This window comes from Vicia villosa, linkage group LG7, assembly GCF_029867415.1.
Source record: "Vicia villosa cultivar HV-30 ecotype Madison, WI linkage group LG7, Vvil1.0, whole genome shotgun sequence".
In the NCBI taxonomy this organism is placed as follows: domain Eukaryota; kingdom Viridiplantae; phylum Streptophyta; class Magnoliopsida; order Fabales; family Fabaceae; genus Vicia; species Vicia villosa.
In genome coordinates, this window is record NC_081186.1 from 113634634 (window position 1) to 113646699 (window position 12066).

Here is a 12066-nt window from a genome sequence, read left to right on the forward strand (position 1 = left end):
AGTGAAGCAAAAAGATTGCTAAAGACAAGAAGAACTTGATAATGGGGGTGAATTAGGAATAATAGACCCAATAATAAGGAAAATATGGCAAGAGGACGAATCATTAGAGCTTAAGAGAAGAAGAAGAAGAAGAAGAAGAAGAAAGGGTTCACAAAGAATATAAAGTTCAAATATGATAGGTAACATAAATTGTTTGAAAGGTCAGATCAACCTTTATATAATGAAAAGGATTGAGTGACTCAACGCTATAGAATAAAAGAAAGCACAAGGAGAAAAATTAATGGTTCATATGACACCTCGAAAATGTAACGACACTTGAGTGCACTCGAGTATTCTAGGGGAAAGTATCACGCCCTAACCTATGAACCTAGGTCAACATGTAAAGAAAACACGTGAAACATCTCGATGATGAGATTGACATTTGATGAAGTTGTCTCAAAAACTTTTTCTACTTATCAACACAGGACCTCAGTTAGAAGTACTCGGCCTAGTTTCTTAAAAGGTTTCCGGTGCATCACACCACAACAAATCTTGGAGGCAACTGTTATGGGCCGACTATTGGCCCTATATGTTATAGGTTCAATATTTTCCCGTTGCATAAACTAACTTAAATCCATAATTCACTATATTTTCTTTATTAACAAACTAAGTGTTAATATTACAAGTTCATCTCATGCAACCGCATTAGAACAGCTCCCATCACCGTATTGATAATATGCAAAAAAAAAAAAAAAAAAAAAAAAAACAATTCTAACTCCAAACCAGAAGAGACTCAATTCAACTACCTTCCTAAACCAAACCATGTAAGTGTCCTACTTGTACACACAAAAATTAGTCTATATACACAACCTCAAAGTCAAATGTACTATTTTTAAAATTGAGCATATCTAGTTAGAGACCAACTAGTGTTTGTACCAAAAAAAGACAGTATCTAGTGTTGTTTATTCCCATTCCAAATAGAGTGCATCAACTCCGGAAGAAAGACAGACCACCCTTCTGTCCTTCCTCCTTTCTTCTCCATCTCACCTTTTTGAGTTGACCTCTTCCAATAATAGAATTCTCCATTCTCCATTTCCTATTTTTATCTTTCCCATCCCAAAACCCTATTTCATTCTCTGTCCTTTTTCCCCTTTTCAGTTAAACGGTTAAAAAAACCTTCTTTTTCTTCTCTGTCAACAAAAAAAAAAACCATCTTCACCCAATTTCGTTTTCCCTTCAAATTTCACTTTTTTTCCATCTGGGTCGTTCCCAATTCCATCAAAACCTAAAAGGGTGTAATCAAAATTCGAAATTTGAAGCTTTTGTTATATGGATCAAAACGAAGAAGCGATTGCGAAGAGCGAAAACTCGTTAAGCTTTTCACCGATAAAGAGTCACCGATCGTGGCTTGAAGTTCGTCTCTTCTACGTTCGAATTTCGCCTTGCGTAATCGACAGCGCTCCCGAATGCTTAACCCTATGTTACCCGAAACGCGAAGTTGGTTTCTCTCTTGTGATCAACGGTTCGTCGATTCCTGCAATTGATTCCGCTCCGCCGCTTCCTCTCCGCCGTGACCGTGTCGACAAGGAGTCTGCGGAGGTTACATACGTCAGCACGGATAATGTGAGGATCACCGGTGGTGCGGAGTTTGAGGTGTATGAGAAGGATGGGTTGTTTCTTTGTGGGTCGTTGGAACGGTTGGATACTGATTGGGGGAATGGGTCGGGTTGGGAGATGGATTGTCATGTGGCGGCGGGGTCGATTGGGTTGGGTTCCTCGGCGTTTTTTCGGCCGAAGCTCGGGGTTTCGGCTCCGTCGGTTGAGGTTTATGTGGCGGGGTGTTGTTCGGGTGTGCCTGTGATTTTGAGTAAGACGATTTCGATGAGTCCGAGGAGGAGGGTTCCTAGGCATGCTATTTTGGATGCTATTCCTGAAGATGAGGAGATGAATGTTATAGAGAAGGATCATGGTAATGGTAATAGTATGAATGGATTGATTCCACACCCTAAATTGCAGGTACTTTTGTTTATTTTTCCTAAGAAGCTTTTTATTGGCATTGTAAAAATGCTGAAGCTTATCCAATTGTAGATTATTGTGATTGTGATTGTGATATTGTCACTTTTTATCCAATGTTTTTTAAGATCAAAAATTACTTTTGATTGAAATAATCACTTTTTAGTATATAGTGTTGTCTATCAAATAGCGGCGTCATTATATTGCAGCAGAATTTGATCAAACAACTCTATTCTGTGATCTGCGATTGATCACTTTGGTAGATTAGGATCCTCGGCATGTCAAAGTCATTGCTTAGAAATGATACGCTGAATTTTAACATTGCATCGTTATCACACATACTCACACCTTTAATTGCAGCTATTTGGCTACACTATAAAGGTTAAAGATTTTGGTTTTTCATTTCTTGACAAGCTTTATAACAAGAAAGTATTCTGATGGCATAGCAATAGTAGTGTTAATATGTCAAGTTCATAATTAATGAGTCTTGTATGGAGCGATAGTAATATGGATTCGATTTTCTTCCACTATGAGTTCAAAACATTCTTGGCATCTGTTTGTTTCTACGTTTAGAATGCCTTAGACGTGTGTATACAATGAAGCTGCATTTTGTAGCTTCTAGTTTTTCATGTTGGAAGTGCCTCGTAATGCGAGAAAGGAATGTGTGTTGAATTTCCAAACATGCACTTATACTGCAATCCAGTTTAGTACTTTCACTACCTAATAATTATGAATCTCCAATTTGGTTCCTGCAATTATAGGTCATTGTTAGGTTAGTCTCTTAAATAAGAGAGATTCAAACAAAAACAAAAAAGTCACGAAACTGTAAATTGTCAATCATTTTAGTTCAGATATTATGTATGTTTCAAAAATTCTATAAACTGTACGAAAAATTCAACATAGCGTCCATCCCACACCACCAGCTTCTATCTCTCTATAGCATTTTTGGGTTATTCGCTCTTCTCTGCTATTTGAGGTTGATATCATAGCACTGTCTTCTGTATGAAATTATGTCATCGCTCTTATACTTATTTCGTTTCTCTCCATAAAATGATTCACCTTTCATAGTCAGTCTATATATCGGTAGTTACTGGTCTAACTTCACTATCATATCTGAGTCTTAGGATTTCTTAAATGCTGAAAGTTTTTATATTGATGATATCTTGCAGATAACGGGGTCTGCAGGGTCAGAAGTTGATGATTATGATCTTGAAGGAAAGATGGCGAATGGTTTCTACTCTCAAGAAATGTATCTTGGCGAAGACGGACAACTCACATGGTTCAATGCAGGTGTTAGAGTTGGTGTTGGTATTGGCCTTGGGATGTGCGTAGGGATTGGGATCGGAGTTGGACTACTCATGCGCTCATACCAAACAACAACCAAAAATTTTAGGAGGAGATTTTTCTAATCGATTATAACGAATTTGCTGCTCTCTATCAACAAGAAACCAAAAAAGATATACTGGAGTTGGATCAACAACAACTTGAATGCATGAATCGTGAGTGAAAGGCTATGCATGCATCGTTTAGTTTTCGTAGGTTTGGTGCATTCGCTCATGCTTTCATGTATCGAAGTGCTGTTATGCATCCTATGTATCAAGTAGGCTTGAAGTTTGCATTTTATAGAAGATTTATCTGATCCTCCAACAACAACAATAGGTGTGAATGAAAAGGTTTGAGGATGGATAATGTGGTTTGTGCCAGCAGGAACAAGTGTTCAATGGCCAGCTTCAAGTTTGAGAGAGGTTTTAAATGTGAAATTGTACTGATGTTTTACTGTTCCTTTGCCTGTAGATTTTTTATCATTTTTATGCAAATTTTGATATGTATATATTTTTTTCTGTTTCCATGGTAAGTGGCTTTTTTAAATAAAAAAAAAATACCCTTTTCATTTTCAATTTTAACTAGTCATAGACCCGTGCTGTCGCCCGGGTGTATTATTTATGGTGTAGTATTTTATGAACGATACGAAAAATGTAAAGTAAATAAATTTGACCAAATTACATATATAAAATGAAAATTAATCATTTAATTAAAAATTTGTGACAAAGAGAAAGAAAAAAATTGACATTTGAAAATAAGAATTTTATCTTCAAATAAATGTAATAATTTGATAGTGACCCGTATGATAAAAAAAATTAGTTGTTTGAATGACTATTTAGTATTATTCAATTTGATAAAATATATTTTAATTATAATAAAACAAACAAATATGATAAAAAATATTAAATTATTACATTTTAAAATTAATATTGATTATAAAAGATTATTCATGTGATTACATATATAATATATAAAACTAATTAAAGTCCTATACAGACCATACATGTGAGATTTTGCTTGTCTACAGCCTGTGTACAATACAGCTTTTAAAATAGTATTGTAACCAGCATGTAAAACAAAGTTGACAAATGAAGAGGCATATGAAAAAGTTGTCAATTTCTCGCAAAACCAAAACTGATTCTTAGTGTCTATAAAAAAAGATGTTCTATGTGAGGTAAATAAGAAAAGTTCATTTAATGTTTGCTATGTTACACAAATATCCAACTTATTGTCTTTTATTTATTTATAAATATATAAATATATATATATATATATATATATATATATATATATATATATATATATATATATATATATATATATATATATATATATATATAAAGTTTGAAACTTGAAAATGAAAAAAAGTTATAGAAAGTGTGCCCACGTGTAAGAAAAGAGTTTCATAGCTAATTTTCTATATGAAAAAATAGTCATATAGCTAATAATACAATAGAATTATAGAACCGAGGTTACATTCTAGCTTATTCTATTTTTATCTTCTTCTAAATCATCATTTGTTCTAATGATAATTTGGAATTAAAAAACAAATGGAACTCAAGTGGTTACTTATATCTCTTAAATAACCTCATGTCTCCTTGAAACTTTGTACCTCCAGCACGCACAGACATTTGAGTTGGAAAAAAAAAAACAGAAACAATATTAGATTAAGACAGAATTATAATTACTATTAAAATTCACAAATGTTTATGAGATATGTTCTTAGATGCTTCTTAGTCCTTAATGGCCACAGCTCTTAAAACAAATTCACACATGTTTATGAGGTATGATCCGCATGTTTTGCTCGGAATACATAAGAAAAATTGTCTCCATTTCCAATTAACATTGATTTGAATCATCTTCTAAACTCATTATTCTCAAAATGAGGTTCTGCACCACACCGATAAATTCGCAAATGGTGCAATATTGAAATCACCAACAACAAAGATTATTCTTCATTGATGCTTGAGAGACTCCAAACAGTGTGTGTACCTCCAGATTTTATTGCTTAGTGTAGCTCGTGCAGCATATTTACAGTCATTTTGTTATGGCCTACAATTAGCTACAGATAGAGATCAAACTCCACCCTAATTTCAATAATGTGAAGTAAATTTTCGAATTAAACTAATAAAGGGAAAACCAAAGCACACACATGCAAACTTCAGTATAACTTTGTACCTTTAACTTCTCTTTTTCAGTTGCTGCAACATATCTATTTGTTCACAACAGGAACTTCACTTCACTTAAATTTAAAACACTTCGGGTTATCGACAGACAATAGACACCATAAATGATAGGCCTGATGGCTTGTACAGGTCCTCAGTTGCAATGGCCTGCAAAAATCAACAATAACAAAAGGAGTGGGGGAAATTATTGAGGCAACCAGCTGGTAAAATCAATATCCTCTAGGACTTGTGGACTTAAATATTTAAGCAGTAACAGCAATAACATTGCATTACCTTCTGCTCAGCTGCACTTCTGGCTTCTTTTTCTTTCCTATAACATTCAATCATTTCCTAGAAGCCAGAAACACAAGAAATATGAGTTGGGAAAGTGAATGGCTTCATTTTCTATAACATTCACATATAATAATACCCATAAACTAAAATCCACTAATAGTTAAAAAATATATAAGCAAGTAAATACTAAATGGTGTAGAGAAAATAAACCAAAAAAACCTCCAAGTTTAAATCAACTTTAGTAGCATGTGCTCTTAAATAACCAAACTCTGAAATTCTTTTTAGACTCCAGCTCTCACCCTGCCAATGTTAATGCAACAGAAGAAACAAATCATAAGCATAACCATCACTCTTGGATTTAAGAACGGTTGGATTAACCATCAAAATTCCATGTGACGGGGAAAAATAACATAAAAATGTAGAAGTTGGTGAATTAAAAAATTAAACCTAAAATCATAGAATAATAATTAAACTCAAATGTCTACGGAAGAATAAATGATGGTATTGTCTCCATGAACGACATCATATCCTTTATATCGGAGTAGAGGCGGGGATGTCGATATATAAATTTCCACCAGGAGCTTTGTTGCAGACTATGTAGCAATAACAAAAATATTGTTACCATCTTCACTGAGTTTCCAATATAGTTGTTGCTTTGTTGGAATATAGTTTAATATTTGTGTGTAAACTTTAGAAATTGCATCTCTCATAGCATTTCCCCTGCCAAAACACAAATTTGTGAGTTTATTTGAGTTTCCTTGTCAGATTAAATCTCAAACCAATTTGATAAAAGCAAGCTGAATATTGAATTTTCAAATCTTGTGAAATAGGATAAACTAAGATTAGTATACACACAACTTATTAAAACTTGCAAGATTAAAAACAGTGGTTAGTCACAAGGCCTACACATTCAAAAAAAACTGTTTAAACATGTCTAATATTTAACATTGAATGGTTTCTTGTGCTACAAAATTCCTGAAACTGTGGTATCTGGGAAAATGATCGAATCCATAGGCAAATCTACTATATGCAGTCTTAGCATGTAGTTGTAAGAGGTTGATTCAGCGACTCCAACCAATGAAGAGTCAACACTTAAACATACAAACTTATCTCTCTAAAGACCAAATTGTCAACTGTAAATAGGAATGAAAAAAGACGGGTTACTCACCATAGCTAGCTACTCATCTAACTTGTAAAAACAACTCTTGTAAATACGGGTTACATGTTCCGATCATAAAATTCTTGATCAATGTGTGGCGGAATTTCATTTATTTTAGTGCCAATTTCTTGTTCAATCCTAAATCTGAACAAAAGATGGAACATATCAGCAACCTACAGCCAGAATCTATAAAATTTATTCAACACCAACTATATTACATACAAATTAAAGCAGTCCTCGTAAGTGATCAAGTTAACCACTAAACCAAAGTGGCCAAATCTTCCTGAACGACCAACCTATCAAAAACAGAGTATCCATCAGAACATGTACATATAATTGATACACACAAAATAAGCAAATTGGATTTAAAGTGAGCAGAAATCAAACATACCCTGTGCAAATAAGTGTATGAGTTCTTGGGAAAATCAAAGTTAGTAACAACATTAACTGTTGTAAATATTTTACTTGTTGATGTCCCTGGAATACTATAATCTCCTTGATGGTGATTAAATGGAAAGAAAGTGATTAAATCATTTTGTAGTTTCTAACAGAAACACAACAACAAATGAGAACGATAATAGGAAAAAAACCTGATTAGCCACATCGACTAAACTATAATAAAGATCTGCCTTTGTTTGTTGTTTCTAACTAAGAGCCTAGTTTACCTTCATCAATCTCGGCAAGATCTTCTTGTGCTTACTGTTTCTAATATGAATTTCTGTCATGAGCAATCTTAGCGACACAGAGAAGAGCAAGTTTTGTTTTCAGATCCTTCAAATGAAATAGTAAAATGGAAACTTGGTGGGTAGTTCGAATCTATATTGGTTTTAGGGTTTTAAGTTGCGGAGGCCGGAGAAAGAGAAACAGTGGTAGACCGAAAAAATTCTCGGAGAAGAGGTAGAACAGAAAATGGAAAGAGATGGAAGAGAGAGCGAAAAGAAAGGTGATTCAGCGGCAGTTTTAGGGTTTCATGGAAAAGAGAGAAGAGAAGACTGAGAAAGAGAACGAAAGTAAGAAGAAAGAAGAGAAAGGGATGATTTTGAAATAAGAATGTGGCCAATGATAAAGTGACACTTGGTGGCTTCTATGACATAATGAACCACTTGTCATGCTCTCATTAGTTCAAATTAAAAGTGAATGGTTAATTTGTTAGTTACTAAAATGTCCAATTTATAGTGTAATATTTTTTAGTGGGAAGGGTATAATTGACAGTTTGGCCAATTGATTAGTAATAGGTAGATAGTAGATGGCAAATATAATATAGGCTTAAATAGTCCCTTCGTCCCTGTAAGTTAGCGTGTTTTTGAATTTAGTCCCTGTATCTTTTTTTTTTTTGTCTGAATCCCTATATCTCACTTTCTTGTTGACTTTGGTCCCTGACGTCAAAGTTCCGTTACAAAAATGCTTATGTGGCAAACGTTGATGACGTGGCGGCGATTTTTTATGTTTTTTTATATTTAATGATTTAATAATTCCACGTAGGCCAACTTCTTCTGTTTTTTTGATTTTGGTCCTTGTAGGGTCAAATTATAACATTTTCAAAAATGTGGGTAATAGGTTTCACGTAGGGTCAAATTATAACATTTTCAAAAATGTGGGTAATAGGTTTCGAACCCACTCCCTTTAAATCATTTCTTTCATTCATTTCCACTAAGCCACTTGTGCTGGTTGATATTTATTTGCAATGCATGCTATTTGATTATAAATGATATTTGATTTTTAAATGCATTAAATGTTGTTTGTTTTTTAAATGCAATGTTTCCTCTCTTTTTTTGGTACAGTAATGTATGCTATTTTTAAATGCATTTTTTATGTTACAATATATTATTATTTATTATTTATTTATTTCTATTACTGTATATTATTATTTATTAGAACAAAACAATAATTATTATCAAAATTCAAAACAAAACAGCAATTATTACCAAAATTCAAAACAAAACAAAATTTATTTCAAAAAAAGTATATTTTGAATTAACGTATAAATTAAATATATGGTCTCCAATTTATTATTGAGTTGAAAAATGTGTTGTACATTGAATGAATTTATAAAGTACTTAAAATATATCATACATATTGAAGTTTATTTATAAAGTAAAAATAATGTTTGAATAAATATTTGTACTATTTATTTAATATATAGACTATTTTTTAAATATTTAGACTATTTAAACTATTCAACAATTTAAACAAAATTTAACACATTTCATTTAAAAAAATTCATTTAAACAAAATTAACACAAGTATGTAATATATACTTATGCATTGCAATTATAAAACAAGGAATACAAGTGGCCTGGTGGATATACAAGGTTGTGGTAAGTAGGAGGTACAAGGTTCAAACCTTGATGGAGACAAACCTTTTAAATCTTTGCATTTTAATATTTCAGGGATCAAAATGAAAAAATCAAACAAAATAAGGTGACTGGGAATGAGTGGATATTAAAATAAATGGAAAATGAAAAAAATTGACTGCCACGTCAGCAACGTTTGCCACATAAGCATTTTTGTAACAGAACTTTGACGTCAGGGACCAAAGTCAACAAGAAAGTGAGATATAGGGATTCAGACCAAAAAAAAAAAGATACAGGGACTAAATTCAAAAACACGCTAACTTACAGGGACCAAGGGACTATTTAAGCCTATAATATATTAATAAATAGTTGAAAACCATCCGAATACAAAAGAGGAAGATAATAGTTAGCACAATAACTGTTAAATAGACCACAACAATAAAATAAAAACAAAACAAAAAAAGGTACACAAAGAAAAAAAACAAATAAGCACCAAACAACTAAACACCTAGAAAGATCTCATAGAAAAAACACCTATGCGGCTAGAATCACAACCATTGTCTTCGAGTAGATTTCAGATTGTCAGAACCACCATTAACAAATCTGTGAGATATTGGATCGAACTCTAGTATTGTAGAAGGGTAGTTTCTTGGTTCGACAGTTCGACAGAGTTAAGCATGAAGTCGAAGGATTGTTCACATGCTGGTGTCGAAGTGTGCATGCTGTAGTCGAAGATGGGTCTAGCATGCAGATGTCGAAGATGCTAGGGTTGTTAGCATGTTAAATTAGGTTTTAGTGTTTAAACCCTAATTTGTTAAGTTAGCTTGTTTATTAAGTTGACTTGTGTAATGGGCCTTGCTGAAAAAGCCCATTAGTTAGTATGTTAGGTTTTATTATAAATAGCATACTAGTCTCTCATCATTGCTAAGCTGCAAATCCTAATTTAGGGTGAGAGAGGTTATTTGTTATTCTTGTAAACTTGTAATCTTGTTTTAAGAGAAAGTAAAAGAATAGCAGTTATAACCAATTCTTGTGTTCTTATTCTCTTCCCTAATTCCCTATTATACTTTGTTATTGGTATCGTTTTTCACAACAAATTGGTGCGGTGAGCGTGGAGAAGATGCCTTCAACAAAGTATGAGATTGAAAAGTTCACCGGAGTGAATGATTTCGGTCTGTGGCGCTTGAAGATGAAAGCCCTACTGGTTCAGCAGGGTTGTTTGGAAGCGTTGAAGGGAGAGGCAGCCATGAATGCAGAATTGACGGCAGCGGAGAAGACAAATATGATCGAGAAAGCACACAGCGCAATTTTGTTGAGCCTTGGTGATAAGGTTCTCCGGCAGGTATCAAAGGAGACGACGGCATCAGGGTTATGGGTGAAACTTGAAAGTTTGTATATGACCAAATCGCTGGTAAATCGACTCTACCTGAAGCAAGCTTTGTATTCATTCAAGATGATTGAAGACAAAGTATTGGCTGAGCAGTTGGATATGTTCAACAAGCTGATTCTTGATCTTGAAAATATCGATGTAAAGATTGATGATGAAGATCAAGCGCTGTTACTATTGTGCGCTTTGCCTCGATCACATGCTCACTTCAAAGAAACTCTCTTGTATGGAAGGGAGTCCCTAACCTTTGAAGAAGTTCAATCAGCCCTATATTCAAAGGACCTGAACGAACGAAAGGAGCATAAACCTTCGACTGTTGGTGAAGGTTTGGCCGTTAAAGGAAAACTCTTACGAAAGGATGGTAAGTTCGACAAGAAGAAAGGCAAAAGCCAGTCGAAGACTTACAGTGGCGAAGCATTTGGCATTCGATGCTACCATTGTAAAAAGGAGGGTCACACAAGAAAGGTGTTCCCTGAACGCTTGAAATATCATGGAGGTAAGGATAATGGCAACGCTGCCATTGTTCAAGATGATTTCGAATCATCTGATGTTCTTGTGGTTTCAAGCAGTGACTCTAAGAAGGAGTGGATTATGGATTCAGGTTGCACTTGGCACATGACTCCAAACAAAGACTTGTTCGAGGAATTATGTGATCAAGATGGTGGATCAGTATTGCTGGGAAACAACAAGGCTTGCAAGATTGCAGGTGTTGGATCTGTGAGATTCAAGCTCCATGATGAGTCAATAAGGTTGTTGACTGAAGTCAGATATGTTCCTGATTTGAAGAGAAATCTGCTTTCTCTTGGTGAATTCGACAAGAAAGGATATGTTTTCCAAGGAGAGAAAAGTATCCTAAGAGTCATGAAGGGTTCGAAGGAAGTCTTGAGAGGCGTGAAGAAACAAGGCTTGTATACCCTTGAGGCTGAAGTTGTAAGTGGTTCGACAAATGTTGCATCCACGAAACCTTTGTCGAAAACAGAAATCTGGCACATGAGATTGGGCCATGTCAGTGAAAGGGGTCTGGTCGAATTAGGGAAACAAAATCTGCTTGGTGGAGACAAAGTCGAAAAGCTGAAGTTTTGTGAACCCTGTGTACTTGGAAAATCTTGCAGAGTGAAGTTCAACAAAGGCAAACAAAGAACACATGGATCCCATGATTACATTCATGCTGATCTTTGGGGGCCTGCAAGGTGTCCATCACATTCAGGAGCAAGGTATTTTCTATCCATAGTAGATGATTATTCCAGAAAATTATGGGTATTCATCCAGAAGACTAAGGATGAAACTTTTGAGAATTTCAAAAGTTGGAAGACTCTGGTTGAAAATCAGACTGGCAGAAAGGTCAAGAGGTTGAGAACCGACAATGGCCTTGAATTTTGCAATGAGGCATTTGACAGTTTTTGTGCTACCTCTGGTATTGCAAGGCATAGAACTACTGCAGGTACTCCACAG

At 34.4% G+C, this 12066-nt stretch overlaps 1 protein-coding gene and 1 long non-coding RNA gene across 6 annotated transcripts; one reads left to right on the forward strand and one right to left on the reverse strand.

The window, feature by feature from the left end:
- The first annotated feature begins 894 nt into the window (after window positions 1-894).
- On the forward strand, window positions 895-3833 carry LOC131616605 (uncharacterized protein At1g01500-like). The gene is made up of 2 exons (XM_058887970.1): window positions 895-1995; window positions 3162-3833. The coding sequence occupies exons 1-2, from the start codon at window positions 1309-1311 to the stop codon at window positions 3399-3401; spliced, it is 927 nt and encodes a 308-aa protein (XP_058743953.1). The 5' UTR covers window positions 895-1308; the 3' UTR covers window positions 3402-3833.
- Window positions 3834-4688: 855 nt separating this feature from the next.
- Window positions 4689-7961, reverse strand: LOC131616606 (uncharacterized). Of its 5 annotated transcripts, none has more exons than XR_009288171.1 (8): window positions 7524-7960; window positions 7325-7428; window positions 7156-7229; window positions 6943-7077; window positions 5994-6494; window positions 5775-5831; window positions 5494-5648; window positions 4689-5377 (listed from the first exon to the last, which is right to left on the reverse strand). It is a non-coding gene; the product is annotated as an uncharacterized LOC131616606 (long non-coding RNA). The 5 variants fall into 5 exon arrangements; XR_009288168.1 differs by having other exon boundaries at window positions 5994-6074; window positions 6222-6494; window positions 7325-7959; XR_009288170.1 differs by having other exon boundaries at window positions 4689-5402; window positions 7325-7961.
- Window positions 7962-12066: the final 4105 nt, after the last annotated feature.